Consider the following 12,759-nt stretch of genomic DNA (forward strand, 5'->3'; position numbering starts at 1 on the left):
GGCTGCTTTGCTCATGGCTCACAGCAGTGGTGGGGGCTGTGAGGGGTGTCTGGATGTGGTGACAGACCTTGCTGCTTGCTGAACCAGTGCCCAGGGGACACAAATGAGCAGTAAAGCTGCGGGGAGAGCTGGGACCTGGCAGTCGGAGCTGATGTGGCTCTGTCCCCGTTCCCTGGTGGCAGAGGGCTGTTGGGAGCGGGTGCCTGGTGTGTCTCTTAGCAGGGAGCTGGGCAGAGCTGATCTCACAGAGGTGGTTTCTGGCTTTGTAGGTGCCTGGGTTGAACTTTGCCCAAAATCCTCCATGCTGAGGGAGTGGCCTTAGCTCCAGGGATCCCAGGACCGTTGGGTGATAGCTCTGGGGACTTGGGGCACGAAGCAGGGCTGGAGTGGCTCCTTGGCAAGACCCAAGCAGACGGCTGTGTGCTGGAGATTCCCTGCACTGCAGCGGGTGCTGCCTGTCAAGCCTCCTGCCTGTGTTTTATCTGCTGGATCTTGTCCCTTCTCCCTGTGGTGTACAGTTCCCCATCTGCCCGCCTGGTCTGGGCCCCAGGGTTAATCTTCCTGTGGCTGACAGGGAAGCACTCCTGGTGGGGAGCCTCCAAGGCCTGAGCTCCATCCTCCAGCAGAGGAGGGTGCAGGTGAAATCTAGGTGGGTATGGCTGTGGTTTGGCCCTGGAAACGTACCTTTCCAGGCAAAGGATTTGTTCTGCGGGATGGCAGTCGTCTTGAGAAGCAGGGACAAGGGGTTTTTGGAAAAATGTGCTGTGTCAAAGCTGCCCCCAGTGGAAGAGCTCTGGAGGGCTTGGTCTGGGTTTTGCATGTCTTTGTGGCTACCACTGAGCCTTTAGTCCAGGCAGGAAGATCACCACGGTGGGTCCCTGCAGAGGGAAGCTCTGTGCACGCACATCGGCTCACGGCTGCCTCCCTGCCAGCCAGCAGGCTCTTCCCCAAGGGCACCACGTGTTGGTCGTCTCTGGTGGACCTGCTCTGGCTTTGGGACCTCTGGGCACAGCGCAGGGTTGTGCTGGTGCCAGGAAGTTGGGAGATGACACAAGGCCGGAGGGATTTGGATGTAAAGCTTTCTGGGTCCCTGGGGGGGTCCTCTTGCTGACACACACAGGGGAAGTGCTCTGGTGCTTCTGCCCTGGGGCAGAAGCTGCTCTGGGGTGTGTTGTCTTTAGGCTTTTTGTTTTGCCCTTACTGAGCCAGCCGAAATATTTTTGGCTTGCTGGGGTTTTTAAGTAACGGGTGTGTCAGCAAGTGCCTCTCTCATGATGAAAAAGCTTTCATGCAGCCGTCCTCAAAGATGGTCAGGGTCTGGCTTTGGAAAAATGCTCTGTAGTTGTATCTTCAGAGGCTGAGGAGGAGGAGGGGGAAATGGGCACACAGCGATCCCTGGAATTTCACCCTTGCGGGATCCAGCGTGCTTAGCTTCGCGCCGTCGCAAACAGCATGCTGGCTGGTGCGATCAGGCTGCGCAGCTGCGACTCTCCTCTTCCCTCCTCTCCTGTCTTGCTTTGAAGATGCCCCGTGCCCCCAGCTGGCATCGGGAGGTGGTGAGGGGTTGCACTGTGCCTGGGAAGCCCCTGTCCCTGAGACGCTGGTGTGTGAGCCACTGCAGCAGGGATTTGGGGCAGATTCTCCACAGCTGGGAGGGTGTAAGGCTGAGTGGCTGTTTGGGGTTTGTGTGCTAGCCAGCTGTAAGGGAACGGCTGCACTCCAGCCCAGGATGGCGCTGGCGTGTGTCTGCGGGGAGAGCTGGGGACAGTGCTCGCTAACCTCTCTGGACCTGGCACTGCCTCTCGGTAATTATGTCTTTAATCTGGGACCGATGAAGACTAGATGGCTGGAATGAGAGTGGAGGGAGGTGGTGCCTGATGGCAGAGGCCCCAGGAGCAGAGCTGGGGGAGCCCCCTCCGGCAGCAGGTTCCCGGTTCTGCTGGCACCTCTGGCCCATGACGGAGCCGTGCCTGCCGCTCAGGGCAGGAGTGACAACTGTGCACGCAGGGCAGGCTCCAGTTGCTGCCCTGCTGCTCAGTGTGGCTTGATCCTGTGGAGAGACCCTCAGGTGGCCACTCCTGAGCATCAACGGTCAGTGTCGATGGGTCTGCAGAGTCACTGTCTCCACCCAGCCTGGGACCACTGCCCTGGTGTGACAGGCTCCCTGAAAGCCCCTTGGCTGCTGCCTCTCCCTGAGGCTTTCTGCTCTGACCTGGAGGCCCAAAGGGAGGCGGGGGGGGCCTGTGTGTGTCCTCACCTCCTCCAGCCTGGGCTGGAGGGACATTTGTGAGTGCAAGGAAAGGGAGACCTGGCAGGCAACAGACCTGGCCTGTTCCTTCCCCCCACTGTTGTGTTTACTCCCTGTGGAAGGGACGGGAAGGAAACAGCCTCACGGCTGCTCCGGCCCCTTATCTGGGGCCCTGAATGGCCCTGCAAGTTTCATTGTTAGCCTCCATGTTCTGCAGGCCATGTTCCCAGGGGACATGCCGAGGTGGGGACTTGGGGCTGAGGAGGCGTTGCTGGCTGTGCCGGGCCTGCCTGGCAGCCACGCAGGGCTGAAGGAATCTGCTGGGGTTGCTGTCTCTCCTCTACGTGCCTTCCCGCAGAGACAAACCCTGCTGGTCTGCGCTCGCTGCTCAGAACTGAGGCTGCTTGCAAGCAAGTGAGCTCGTTCACGAGAGCCAGGTCTCGGCTAAATCCCTCCTTGAAGCCAGCATGCTGACTCCATCCTCACGCACCCCAGAAATCTGCCTTTTCTGTGCAGAGATGAAAAGAGTGTGCTGGGGAGTGAGCTGGGGAGCTGTTACAGAGCAGCACAGCTACTTGGGCAAGCTCATGTCATGGAGGATCCCCCCTCTGTAGGGGGCTTGGTGAAATACCGCTCTGGAAATCAGTCACAACAAGCCAGTGGGGCTTCTGGCTGGGGTTTTGGATGCTCCAGTTCTGTAGGCTCTGAGTGGCAGGACCATCTCCTGACCTGCTGGAGAGGCCTGGGATGTGGCAAGGAGATGCTCCCTCTTCCTTGGGGGAGAGGGACCGCGTCAGTGGTCCAGGCTGCCTTTCCCCAGCACCTGGCTGCAGCAGAGCTCAGTGTCCATGGGGGCTGACAGTGACCTTCAGTGAGTCCCAGAGGCAGAGGGTCTGTGTCCCTGCCTGAGATGGATGGATGCCCACCAAAGATGGGCAGTGTTTAACTCGGTGAGAGCTGGGATGTGTCAGCGCTGTTCTGGGAGGCACCAAGCCTCACCTTCAGAGGATCTCTCTTGCAAATATGTGGGGCAGGTGAGACTTGGAGCAGCAAGGGTCAGAGCTGTCCCTGCATTTCCATACAAGGCTTGGAGTCAATCTGTTGAAAAAAAGCCTTAGGGCATACCTGTTGCAAGGTGGGAGGAGTGGAGAGTTGCATGTTTGAGCCAGGAGTCATGTCTGGGAGCCTCCGAAAACCTGCTTGGGCTCTTGAGCCCAGAGTGGTGGGCCGCCTGCCTCCTGGGGTGCAGACTGGCCGGCTTCATCCCAGCCCACGCTGGGCTGGGGCAGGGCGCAGGGAGCTGATGGGGCCTGGAGCGGGTGTGCATGTGCCACGGCTTCATCTCTCGCTGGGCACCACATGGGCATGAGTAGAACTGGATTTGTTATGGATGAAGGCAGATTACAGGGTGGCAGTGACCAGATGTTCAGAGGCACTGCAGGCAGCCTCCGAAAGCACTTGGAAAAAATCCACCCTTCTTCACTGGGCTCAGTCACGGTGGTGCCACGGTGTCTGGTAAATGCCAGGGCTGCCTCTGTCTGAGGGAAGCTTTGGGAGGGCAGAGACATGGGGAGGATTGGATTTGTTGGGAGTGGTGGAGGCATTTCAGGAAGGGTTTTGTCTGGGTACACTTGAGATGGTGTGGGAAATGAATAAAAAACCCAAAAAGCCCTGCTCTGAGCTCCTCTGAACCAGCATCTGCTGCAGGCTGGGACTGGAGGGCAGGGCTGCCAGGGAGCGTGGGGCTGTGGGGGTGGATGGGACAGGCCTCTGCGGGGGCAGTGGGGTGATGTTGCCTGTGCTTTTGGTCCCAGGTCGCCGTTACAGCCACACTGGCGCGGTGGCACTGGGGGAGTGGGCAGAGCTGATGCTGGAGACCGTGGGAAAGCAGTTTCTGTGCTGACTGCCTGGCTCAAACGAGTCCCCACACGCCTGCCATGACTGCGCGGGTTTGGGAAAACCTCCGGCGGGCTTGCTGGGACTCGGCTGAGCTGTGCGGGGGGCGGAGGGCTGAGCCCTTGCCGCTCCTCTCTGCCTGTGCTGTTCCCCCCGTCAGTGGGGAGCAGTCGGAGATGCTGGGGGGCCGCTGTGGGAACAGCGTATGCCACCACCAGCCCTCTCCAGACACTGCTCTATCCCCCAGAGAAGAGGGGGTGGGAGAGAGGTGCCCATTTCCCCGGCCCGTTGCCTGCCCTGCCTTCTGTTTTGAGTTCACTCATGTGATTTTTGACCTCCTCTCCTGCTGTCCCTGCAGCTCTCTTCCCTCCTGCTTCCTCACTGTGGTGGCTGGGCTATTTCTCCCATGACTATCTGCGTCTAGACCTGGCTGTCCCGTGCCTTTGCCAATCAAACCTGAACTTCCTCCTCTGACAGGTCTGTATGGAAGAATATTGCCTTTCTCTATCAAAATGTGTTGACTGTGGTGTGCTGGTTCGCCGTTCTCCTTTGGAGGGGATGTTGGAGGGGTCCAAGCCTGTCCCTAGATCTGTGGGCTGAGAAGCTCCTGGGGTGGCTGCAGCCTTGAGAACCCTGGTGAGAACCTGGAGGGTGTCAGCTTTGGCAGCAAAGGGGCTCATGGGGTCCCCTTTAGGGGGATCCCATCCCACTTCATCCCCTTTCCTGGGTAGGAAGGAGCTGTGGAGTTGCGGCTGTCTGCCCAGCTCTTATCTCACTGGGGAGGAGGGAGCAGATCAAGTGACACAGCCCTCTCCCTCAGCCCTTCCCTGGAGGAAATACTGGGATGTGGGTCACTTCTCGTTCTACAGGAGTGTCCCCTGTTCTGCCCGAAAGACATGCCCTCCCTTCCTGCCACTGACTGCTGGCAGCTTCTCCTTGTAGGGGAAGTTTTCCTGCAGCCTGAGGAGGGGGAAGAGGGAACGTCCTCGGCACACAGCAGCTCTTGTGAACCTGGCTCGATCCCAACTGCTTGGTGTGATGGGGGAGGACCTTCTGCCCACAAAGTGCCACTTCTCCAAGCTTAAGTGCTGGGGCAGGGAGTCACGCCTGGTGCTGTGCTGCTCTGAGACCCTCTTGCCAGCTCTCTGGTGGTGGGTGGGAACGGGTGTTAATGCCATAAGATAAGTTTTTCTTGTTCTGAGAATCTGTCTTAATGAAATCAGTCTCTTCTGACCGCTCTTCTCTCCTCCTTTCCTTCCCCAAATCACGTGCAGTGAAGAGAGGGGCTCCTGCCCTTCCGGGTCACTTTTCTTCCCCTCACCTTGACACCAAGCCGCCTCCACTCGTGCGTCCCTGTGCCCTCCACCCCCGCCCTGCCCGTCCTGGGCCCCCGTCACCCATGGACGACTCGGAAGTGGAGTCGACCGCCAGCATCCTTGCCTCTGTCAAGGAGCAGGAGGCACAGTTCGAGAAGCTGACCCGGGCGCTTGAGGAGGAACGGCGCCATGTCTCAGCTCAACTGGAACGAGTCCGGGTCTCCCCACAGGACGCCGGCCCGGGCTTGGCCAACGGCACGCTCACCCGGCGGCACCAGGTAAAAAACCCCCTCAGCAGAGGTGGGTGTGGAGGCTCCCAGAGCCCCCGTCCATGTCAGTCCTGCCTCGGTGGGGGCAGCCCTGGGCCCATCTCCCTTCCTTTGGCCCTCCCTGGCTGTGTGAGGTGGAGGAGGGCGAAGCTGGTCCTGTAACTGGTGGTGCTGAAGGTGATCTGGGGATGCGCAAACCTACCTCGGCAGGCAGAGTGTTCTGGGGAGGAGGAGCTGGCCTGGAGGGTCTTGTTACCAGGTCAGCTCTGGTTTGGTTTTGTGAGGCTGTCTGTATTCAGTCCTGGGCATCTTTTCTCCCCATCCCACTCAGCTTCTTGGAAGAAAAGTGGCTGAAACACAGGGGTTGGTGTATAGCTGTGGGAGAGTGTGTGTCTCCCTCTCAGGTGATGATGAGCAGGTCCCTGGAGTCTTGATCTATCCCCCAAACAGCCAAACCAGGACTGGGAGAGATCTCCTTTCTCTACAGGGCTGGCAATGTGGTTTCATCTGCCTTGGCTTGAGGTCTCTTTCCTATTCTCACTTACCCAGGCTCTGTTTTGGAGAGGGGTGCTCAGAGGGCTGGTGCGTGGTGTTGTGCAGGAGGCAGGTGCCTTTCTGGCTGTGGAAGGTGGTGGTGCTGAGGGAGACATGTGGGTCGGGGGGGTAGAAGGGATGGGCAGAGGGGAAGTACAGGAGAGTCCAACAGTAGCGCTCTGCAAACGGCCGCCTCGCAACCTGGGGGGGCCTCTGGGACATCGCTTGCAGCTCCTGTGTCAGAAGACGTGGAAGGTCTCGGGGCCGTGCTGGGGAGCAGGGAAGGGTCTTGGCCATTCCCTCAGGAGCGTGTGGGCACTGTGGGAGAGTTGGGTTGCCTGGAGAGGGGCTGAATGGTGTGTCCTCCGGCTCATCCCCAAGCTGGAATGGGGGGTGGTTTGCTGCACTTCGCACAGGCCCCCAAGGAGTGTGCTCCTCTCCTGGGAGCGACACGATGGGCGTGTGCTGGGGATCTGTCGGGTGCCAGGGACGGCCTGGCAGGGAACCCGGTGGGGTGGATATATTGGGTCCTGGCAGTGGGAGATCAGTCTAGTAACAGGCCTGCTGTGGTGCTCTGTTTCAGAACGGCCGTTTCTTGGGCGATGCTGACCTGGAAAGGCAGAAATATCCAGATCTGAAGCTCAACGGGCCACAGGTAAGAGGAGCTGAGCTCTCTGGCTGGGGGCAGCCTGCTTGCTGGTGGGGGGTGCGGGACCAGGGCTCCAGTGTCCCCACCCTAGCTGGGAGAGGGGGACTTGTTTCTGATGTGGCTGCCCTGGCTTGAAGGGGCTTTAGGTGTGGGGTTGTTGGCACCCCCTCCCGTGCAGGGAGATATCGGGGCTCCCTGAGAGGTGAGATCTCTTCACTGAATCCAGGGAGGCCCATGTTGGCAGTGGAGGGCTGAGTGCCTGTGCCTTGCTCCCCTCAGGACCACAGCCACCTCTTGTACAGCACGATCCCCAGGATGCAGGACCCGGGCCAGATCGTGGAGGAGACATACACCATGGAGGAGGACCCAGAAGGGGCCATGTCAGTCGTGTCTGTGGAGACATCAGACGATGGGACAACTCGGCGTACAGAGACCACGGTATGGGCCTGGGGAGAGCACGGAGGGACAGAGCAAGATGATGGCTGGGGTGCTATAGCTGTGATGTCTGCCAGCTTGCTGTGCTGTGAGCTGAGACGGGGTGTGAAATCTGCCTGCAGTAATGTGCTGGGCTGGAAGGGGAATCTGGGGACGCAGGTGTGTGGTGGATTTCCTGATGGGAGTGTGTCCCATGTCTGTCCCTCCAGGTGAAGAAAGTGGTGAAGACTGTGACCACCCGGACAGTGCAGCAGGTGCCGGTGGGGCCTGATGGGTTGCCTTTGGAAACCTCCCCCATCACCAGCAACTACGTCCAGACCATGGACAGGAACTTCCGCAAGAATGGCAATGGGGGCCCCGGCAGCTACCTGAGCCAGCCGGGCACGGCCACCCTCCCTCGTAACTACCACTACCCCGATGGCTACGGCCGCCCCTACGAGGACGGCTACCCGGGCAGCGATCACAGCTACGGCAGCCTGTCGCGTGTCACCCGCATCGACGAGCGCTACCGGGCCCCCATGGACACCTACCGGGCCCCCAGCCGCCAGGACATCTACGGCCCCCAGCCGCAGGTGCGCGTCGGGGGCAGCAACATGGACCTCAACCACTTCCACCCCGAGCCATATGGCCTGGAGGACGACCAGCGCAGCGTGGGCTTCGAAGATGTGGACTACGGGCTTATGTCTGACTACGGCACGGCCAGGCGGGCCGGGACCCCATCTGATCCTCGGCGGCGGCTCAGGTACGTGGGGCAGGGGACCGTGGGGTGCTTTATAACTTCCCCCTCTTCGGAGGAAGGAGGATTGCAGAGACAGTACCACGAGCTGAGTCACACGCGGCTCATGCAGGAGAAAACTTGCATCCGCTTCTAATTGTCTGCTTAATTGGTGGTTAAAGCTCAGTGCTAATTGAGCCGGTCGTCCTGCAGCAAGGAGTTCCACTGGGTGGTTGGATGTAGCTCCGGGCCCTTCCCTCTCTGTGCCGCCCTTCCGCTGGCGGGACGCGGGCTCGTCGGCACGGGGTGTGCGGCACAGCCCCGTGGCAGCAGCCCGGCCATCCTGCGCCTGCCCAGCTGGGGCAGCCCGGGGAGCTGAGTGGAGCCAGGGCCCGGCTACCCCCGGTTCCTGCAGCAGGGCCCGGCCCTCCGGGCAGGGCAGGGCGGGAGAAGCTGCTCAACCTGTTCGGCAGTAGCCACTTCTCCCCCGATTTGTCTGTGGGTGATCGGTGGCTCCTCCAGCCCCAGTGCTGAGCAGCCACCCTTGGCAGCCAGGGCAGGGTCTTGGTGGCCCTTCAGCCGCCCTGCCAGGCGTGCAGGGGCATGCCGGGATGTTACGTGCCTGAGGCCGTGACTCCTCTAGACTGGTGTCTTGTGACAGTTGTGTCTTGCACAAATGCTGCTGCCTGCCTAAGCCTCTCAGCCTGCTCTGCTTGCTGCCGGGGCTGTCAGGTGGGCTTTGGGCAGGTGCAGGAGGAGGGCTGGGAGGGTGAGGTAGGAATGGAGCGAGGGGCTGAGCCTGTCCCAGAGACGGGGGGAGGGGGCTGTGTCAGCAGGCTGGGATGGATGTACAGGCTGAGCACAGGCTGCTTAAGCTCCTAGGGCATAAAAGAGAGGCAGGAGGGAGAGACCCGAGGGAGAGGAGGCTCTTGCCAGCCTCTGCTGGAGATCTGCCCGTCTCGAGGCATGTACTGTAAATCCATGGTAGCTCCTGGCTGCTGAAGGGACTAAAGGAGGAGCTTTGTCCTTTTGGCTTGTGCCAGCACAAGTGTTTCTGTTGCTGTGCTGAACCAGTTGGGGCGGTTGTTCACCCAGATTGATATCCCCAGTCTGCCTCACCTTGAGCAGCTTGTGCTGGCTGGAGGAGGGCTGGCAGGGCTGCTGCCCGCAGTAGCTCAAGCAGCCTGCCAGAGCCAGCATCAGCAGTTGTGAGCATGTGGCTGTCATGACTATCCCCTTGGTGAGCAGCTTGGGCAGAAGGGGTTAAGCTGGCACCTCTGACCTGTGGCTGCTTCGCTCCAGCTTGCAAACCTTCCCTGGGTTCTTGTCCTGCCCAGCACGCAGGTCAGAGCCCTCCCTGGATGGCCCAGTCTGAACTGCTCGGCCTTTGAGACCATGAGGCCTCTCTGCTGGGCTGGGTGGTATCCATGCTCCTTCTGCCCCTCCAGATCCAGGAGGACGGGAGATACGGGAGCTGCAGCCGGGTGGGAGACCAGGGCACTTGGGTCACAGCAGAGGGAGAAGGTCCCACTTCCCAGCACAGCCAAGGAGCAGCCCTGGTGGAGACGTCACCTTGTCGTGCAGGGATGGTGCAGGGTATGGAAGGCGGGTTGATGTGGCCCCTGTTTGGGCTCTCCTTCCCCAGGCAGACTGATAAAGATCGCAGCAATCTGTGGAATCCAGGCACTGTTGAGCTTGGCTTGTCCCTTGCCTTCTCAGTTACTGTCCACACTCAGCTGCCTGGCTTGCAGGAATGGGAACAGGCGAGATCAGCATCCCCCCTGCCTCAGATGTTTGTCTTGAGCTGTTAATGACTTCCTTCAGGGAGGCAGCTTGCCAGGCACGGGAGATGCAGGACTGTGTTGAGCTGAGAGACGCAGCGCGTGCTGGCTGCCATCGGGTCCCCTCTCCTGTGGCTGCTCTTGGAGTTCCCTCTCTGCAGGGGAAGAGGGAAGGGGGGTTCAGCGGCAGCGCAGGGTATGTTCCCCCCTCCCTGCCAGCCCCATCTCACCTGGAGGCACAGGGTGGGATCCAGCACTGGGTGACCCTTGTGCCTGGGCAGGAGCTCCCTTTTGGGGCATGTGAGTCTTGGCATGAGAGTGGGGTCAGCTGCTGGCCCTGTTGACAAGCATCAGGTGCCTTGTTTGCCAGGCTGGCTCTCTGCTGTGTCTTTCTCCTGCCCTGTCCCGCTGCGGGGATGGTGGTGGGTGGTGTGGTGGTGTGCGGGGAGCCGCTCCCCGGCATGGCCGGACTCCTCGGCATCTCTTAGTAGCCAGGCCATGTGGCAAGCAGCACGTTTCCCTGTCAGGACACACTGGAAGCCAACCGTGCAGCCCACTGCCACCGTCTGCAGTGATGCTGTGCAGTAGCACCCGAGGGGGACGTGGCTGTGGACGTGGCTGCCACCCAGAGCCGGTGGTTTTAGCAGGTCCTGTACCAGAGGCTGTGGGGGAAGCAGTGGCGAAGGAAGCAGAACCTGCTACTGTCCTTTGTTGCAACTTTCCCTGCCTGCTCGGGGGTGGGGGCTGCCTGCACCTGATTTGGGAGCTCAGAAGGTGGCAAGCACCCCCAGGGCAGATGTGAGTCCCTCATCTGGGACCTTGGCTGTGTGTCCCCAGTGCCCTGGCACAGCAGGGCTGACAGCAGCAGCCAGGCCCTTCTGCTTAAGTGCCAAGTCCTCTCCCATCCCCTTCTGTTGGAAATCGCTGGATTCCTCTGCCTGGGTGGGGGCAGGATTATGTTGCCAGTGACTACAAAAATAGGGCGAGAATCTGGGATTTTGTGTGGAGTATGTTCTGGGGCTGTTAATGTCACCTTGGCGCATGGTGGGGGGACTAGGTGCACTCTTTCAGCTTCCATGTGCTTGCTGGGGCTCGTTCCCAGTGCTGCCAGGTCTGTGGGTGAACCCCTCCTCACCAGGGCAGGCAGTGTGGGACCACAGCTCTTCCCTGTGCCAGAGCTGGGAGCAGTGAGGCTGATCCCTGGAGCCCAGGTGCCTCTTGATGCCCAGCTAAGCCCAGCACAACTTTGTGTATGTTGCGGGGCATCTGCAGGCAAAGGAGTCTGAGCCCCATCGCTCTGGCCGTGGTGCTCTGCAGTAGCGGCAGTGGCTGGGTCTGGCAGCAGCTGGTGTGCCCGGGGGTGCTGCGGGGTGCGGCGATGGATACAGCCAGAGCTGGGTGGGCTGACACTGGACTCCGGGCGCTTGCTGCGCCACTGAGTGCTGGTGTGACCCTGGCGAGTTGCTGTCCCAGCCTTCTGCCGTGGTGGGAACTTGCCCTCTAGTGGCTGCAGGCCCAAGTGGCTTCTTGTGCCTCGGGCCGGCTCCTGCCCCCGCGGGGCTTACGCAGAGACCAGGGTCTGTCCCACAGCTAAACCCGGTGGGTGGGGAGGGAGCGGAAGAGCTGCTGAGGCTGCCTTCTCCTGGGGAGCAACCGTCTGCTTCCCGAGCAGGCCTGTGGCACGCCGGGGTGGCTGCCTGCAGCCGCGGGCTCCAGCTGGGCCCTGCGTGGGGAGCAGGATGGTGCCGCAACGCTGCTCTGCCGCCTGCTCCCGGCCCTTGATGGGTGTCTGCCCGGTGCGCTCCAGCAGGGTTGTGTGACTGGACATTGTGTGCGCTTCAGCCCATCTTACAGCGGGTCGGAGGGGGCACAGCGTGTGTGTCCCCCCAGGCCTAGGGCTCGTGCTGACGCCTGCTGCCTTCTCTCCTAGGAGTTATGAAGACATGCTGGTCGATGAGGTGGCCCCCGACCGGTACTACTGGGCTCCTCTGGCTCAGCACGAGCGGGGCAGCTTGGCTAGTCTGGACAGCCTGCGGAAGGGCGGCCCAGCCCCGGGCAACTGGCGCCAGCCAGAGCTGCCGGAGGTCATAGCCATGCTGAGCTTCCGGCTGGACGCTGTCAAGTCCAATGCAGCTGCCTACCTGCAGCACCTCTGCTACCGTAACGACAAGGTGAAGACCGAGGTGCGCAAGCTGAAGGGCATTCCCGTGCTGGTGGGATTGCTGGACCACCCCAAGAAAGAGGTGCACTATGGTGCCTGCGGAGCCCTCAAGAACATCTCCTTCGGCAAGGACCAAGACAATAAGATTGCCATCAAGAACTGCGATGGTGTACCTGCTCTGGTGCGCCTGCTGCGGAAGGCCCATGACATGGACCTCACGGAGGTCATCACAGGTAATGGCTCCGGAGGGGAGAGGAGGGACTAATCCCTTGGGCGAGGGATGCACAGTGCAGGCTTTTAAGCCCATGTGGTCTGATCGCCTCCTGCTCGTGGCCTTGCAGGAACGCTGTGGAACCTGTCCTCGCACGACTCCATCAAGATGGCCATTGTGGATCACGCACTACACGCTCTGACCGATGAGGTGGTCATTCCCCGCTCGGGCTGGGAGCGGGAACCCAATGAGGACTCGAAACCCCGCCATATCGAGTGGGAGTCAGTGCTCACCAACACCGCTGGCTGCCTTAGGTATGGAGGGGGGCTACCAGCTGCTGGCAGAGAGCTAGTGTGGGTCAGGGCTGCTGTAACGCTCCTTCCTGGCTGTTCCTGGTAGCTTCCCAGGACTGCCAGAGGAGGTCTGCAGAGGAGCTGCTCTCCTAGGACAGCTACTGGTGATGCAGTCCTTGATTTTGGAGGAGGTTTTTCTCAGTGCAGGGGAGCCACAGGAGCTTTTTTTCTGGTTTGAGCTCTGCTGGGTG

At 60.7% G+C, this 12,759-nt stretch overlaps 1 protein-coding gene across 6 annotated transcripts in view; it reads left to right on the plus strand.

Annotated features, from left to right (window-relative positions):
• Positions 1 to 12,759, plus strand: part of CTNND1 (catenin delta 1) — a 30,923-nt gene that overhangs the window by 10,708 nt on the left and 7,456 nt on the right. For all 6 annotated transcript variants that reach the window (XM_074884287.1, XM_074884288.1, XM_074884283.1 and 3 more), the window contains exons 2-8: positions 4,503 to 4,621; positions 5,419 to 5,738; positions 6,847 to 6,918; positions 7,192 to 7,350; positions 7,557 to 8,089; positions 11,774 to 12,237; positions 12,346 to 12,529. In XM_074884287.1, coding sequence (XP_074740388.1) covers positions 5,544 to 5,738; positions 6,847 to 6,918; positions 7,192 to 7,350; positions 7,557 to 8,089; positions 11,774 to 12,237; positions 12,346 to 12,529 — 1,607 coding nt within the window. In that variant the 5' untranslated portion in view covers positions 4,503 to 4,621; positions 5,419 to 5,543. The remainder of the gene's footprint in view (positions 1 to 4,502; positions 4,622 to 5,418; positions 5,739 to 6,846; positions 6,919 to 7,191; positions 7,351 to 7,556; positions 8,090 to 11,773; positions 12,238 to 12,345; positions 12,530 to 12,759) is intronic.

The sequence above is a fragment of the Strix uralensis genome, chromosome 15 (genome assembly GCF_047716275.1).
Source record: "Strix uralensis isolate ZFMK-TIS-50842 chromosome 15, bStrUra1, whole genome shotgun sequence".
Classification (NCBI taxonomy): Eukaryota; Metazoa; Chordata; class Aves; order Strigiformes; family Strigidae; genus Strix; species Strix uralensis.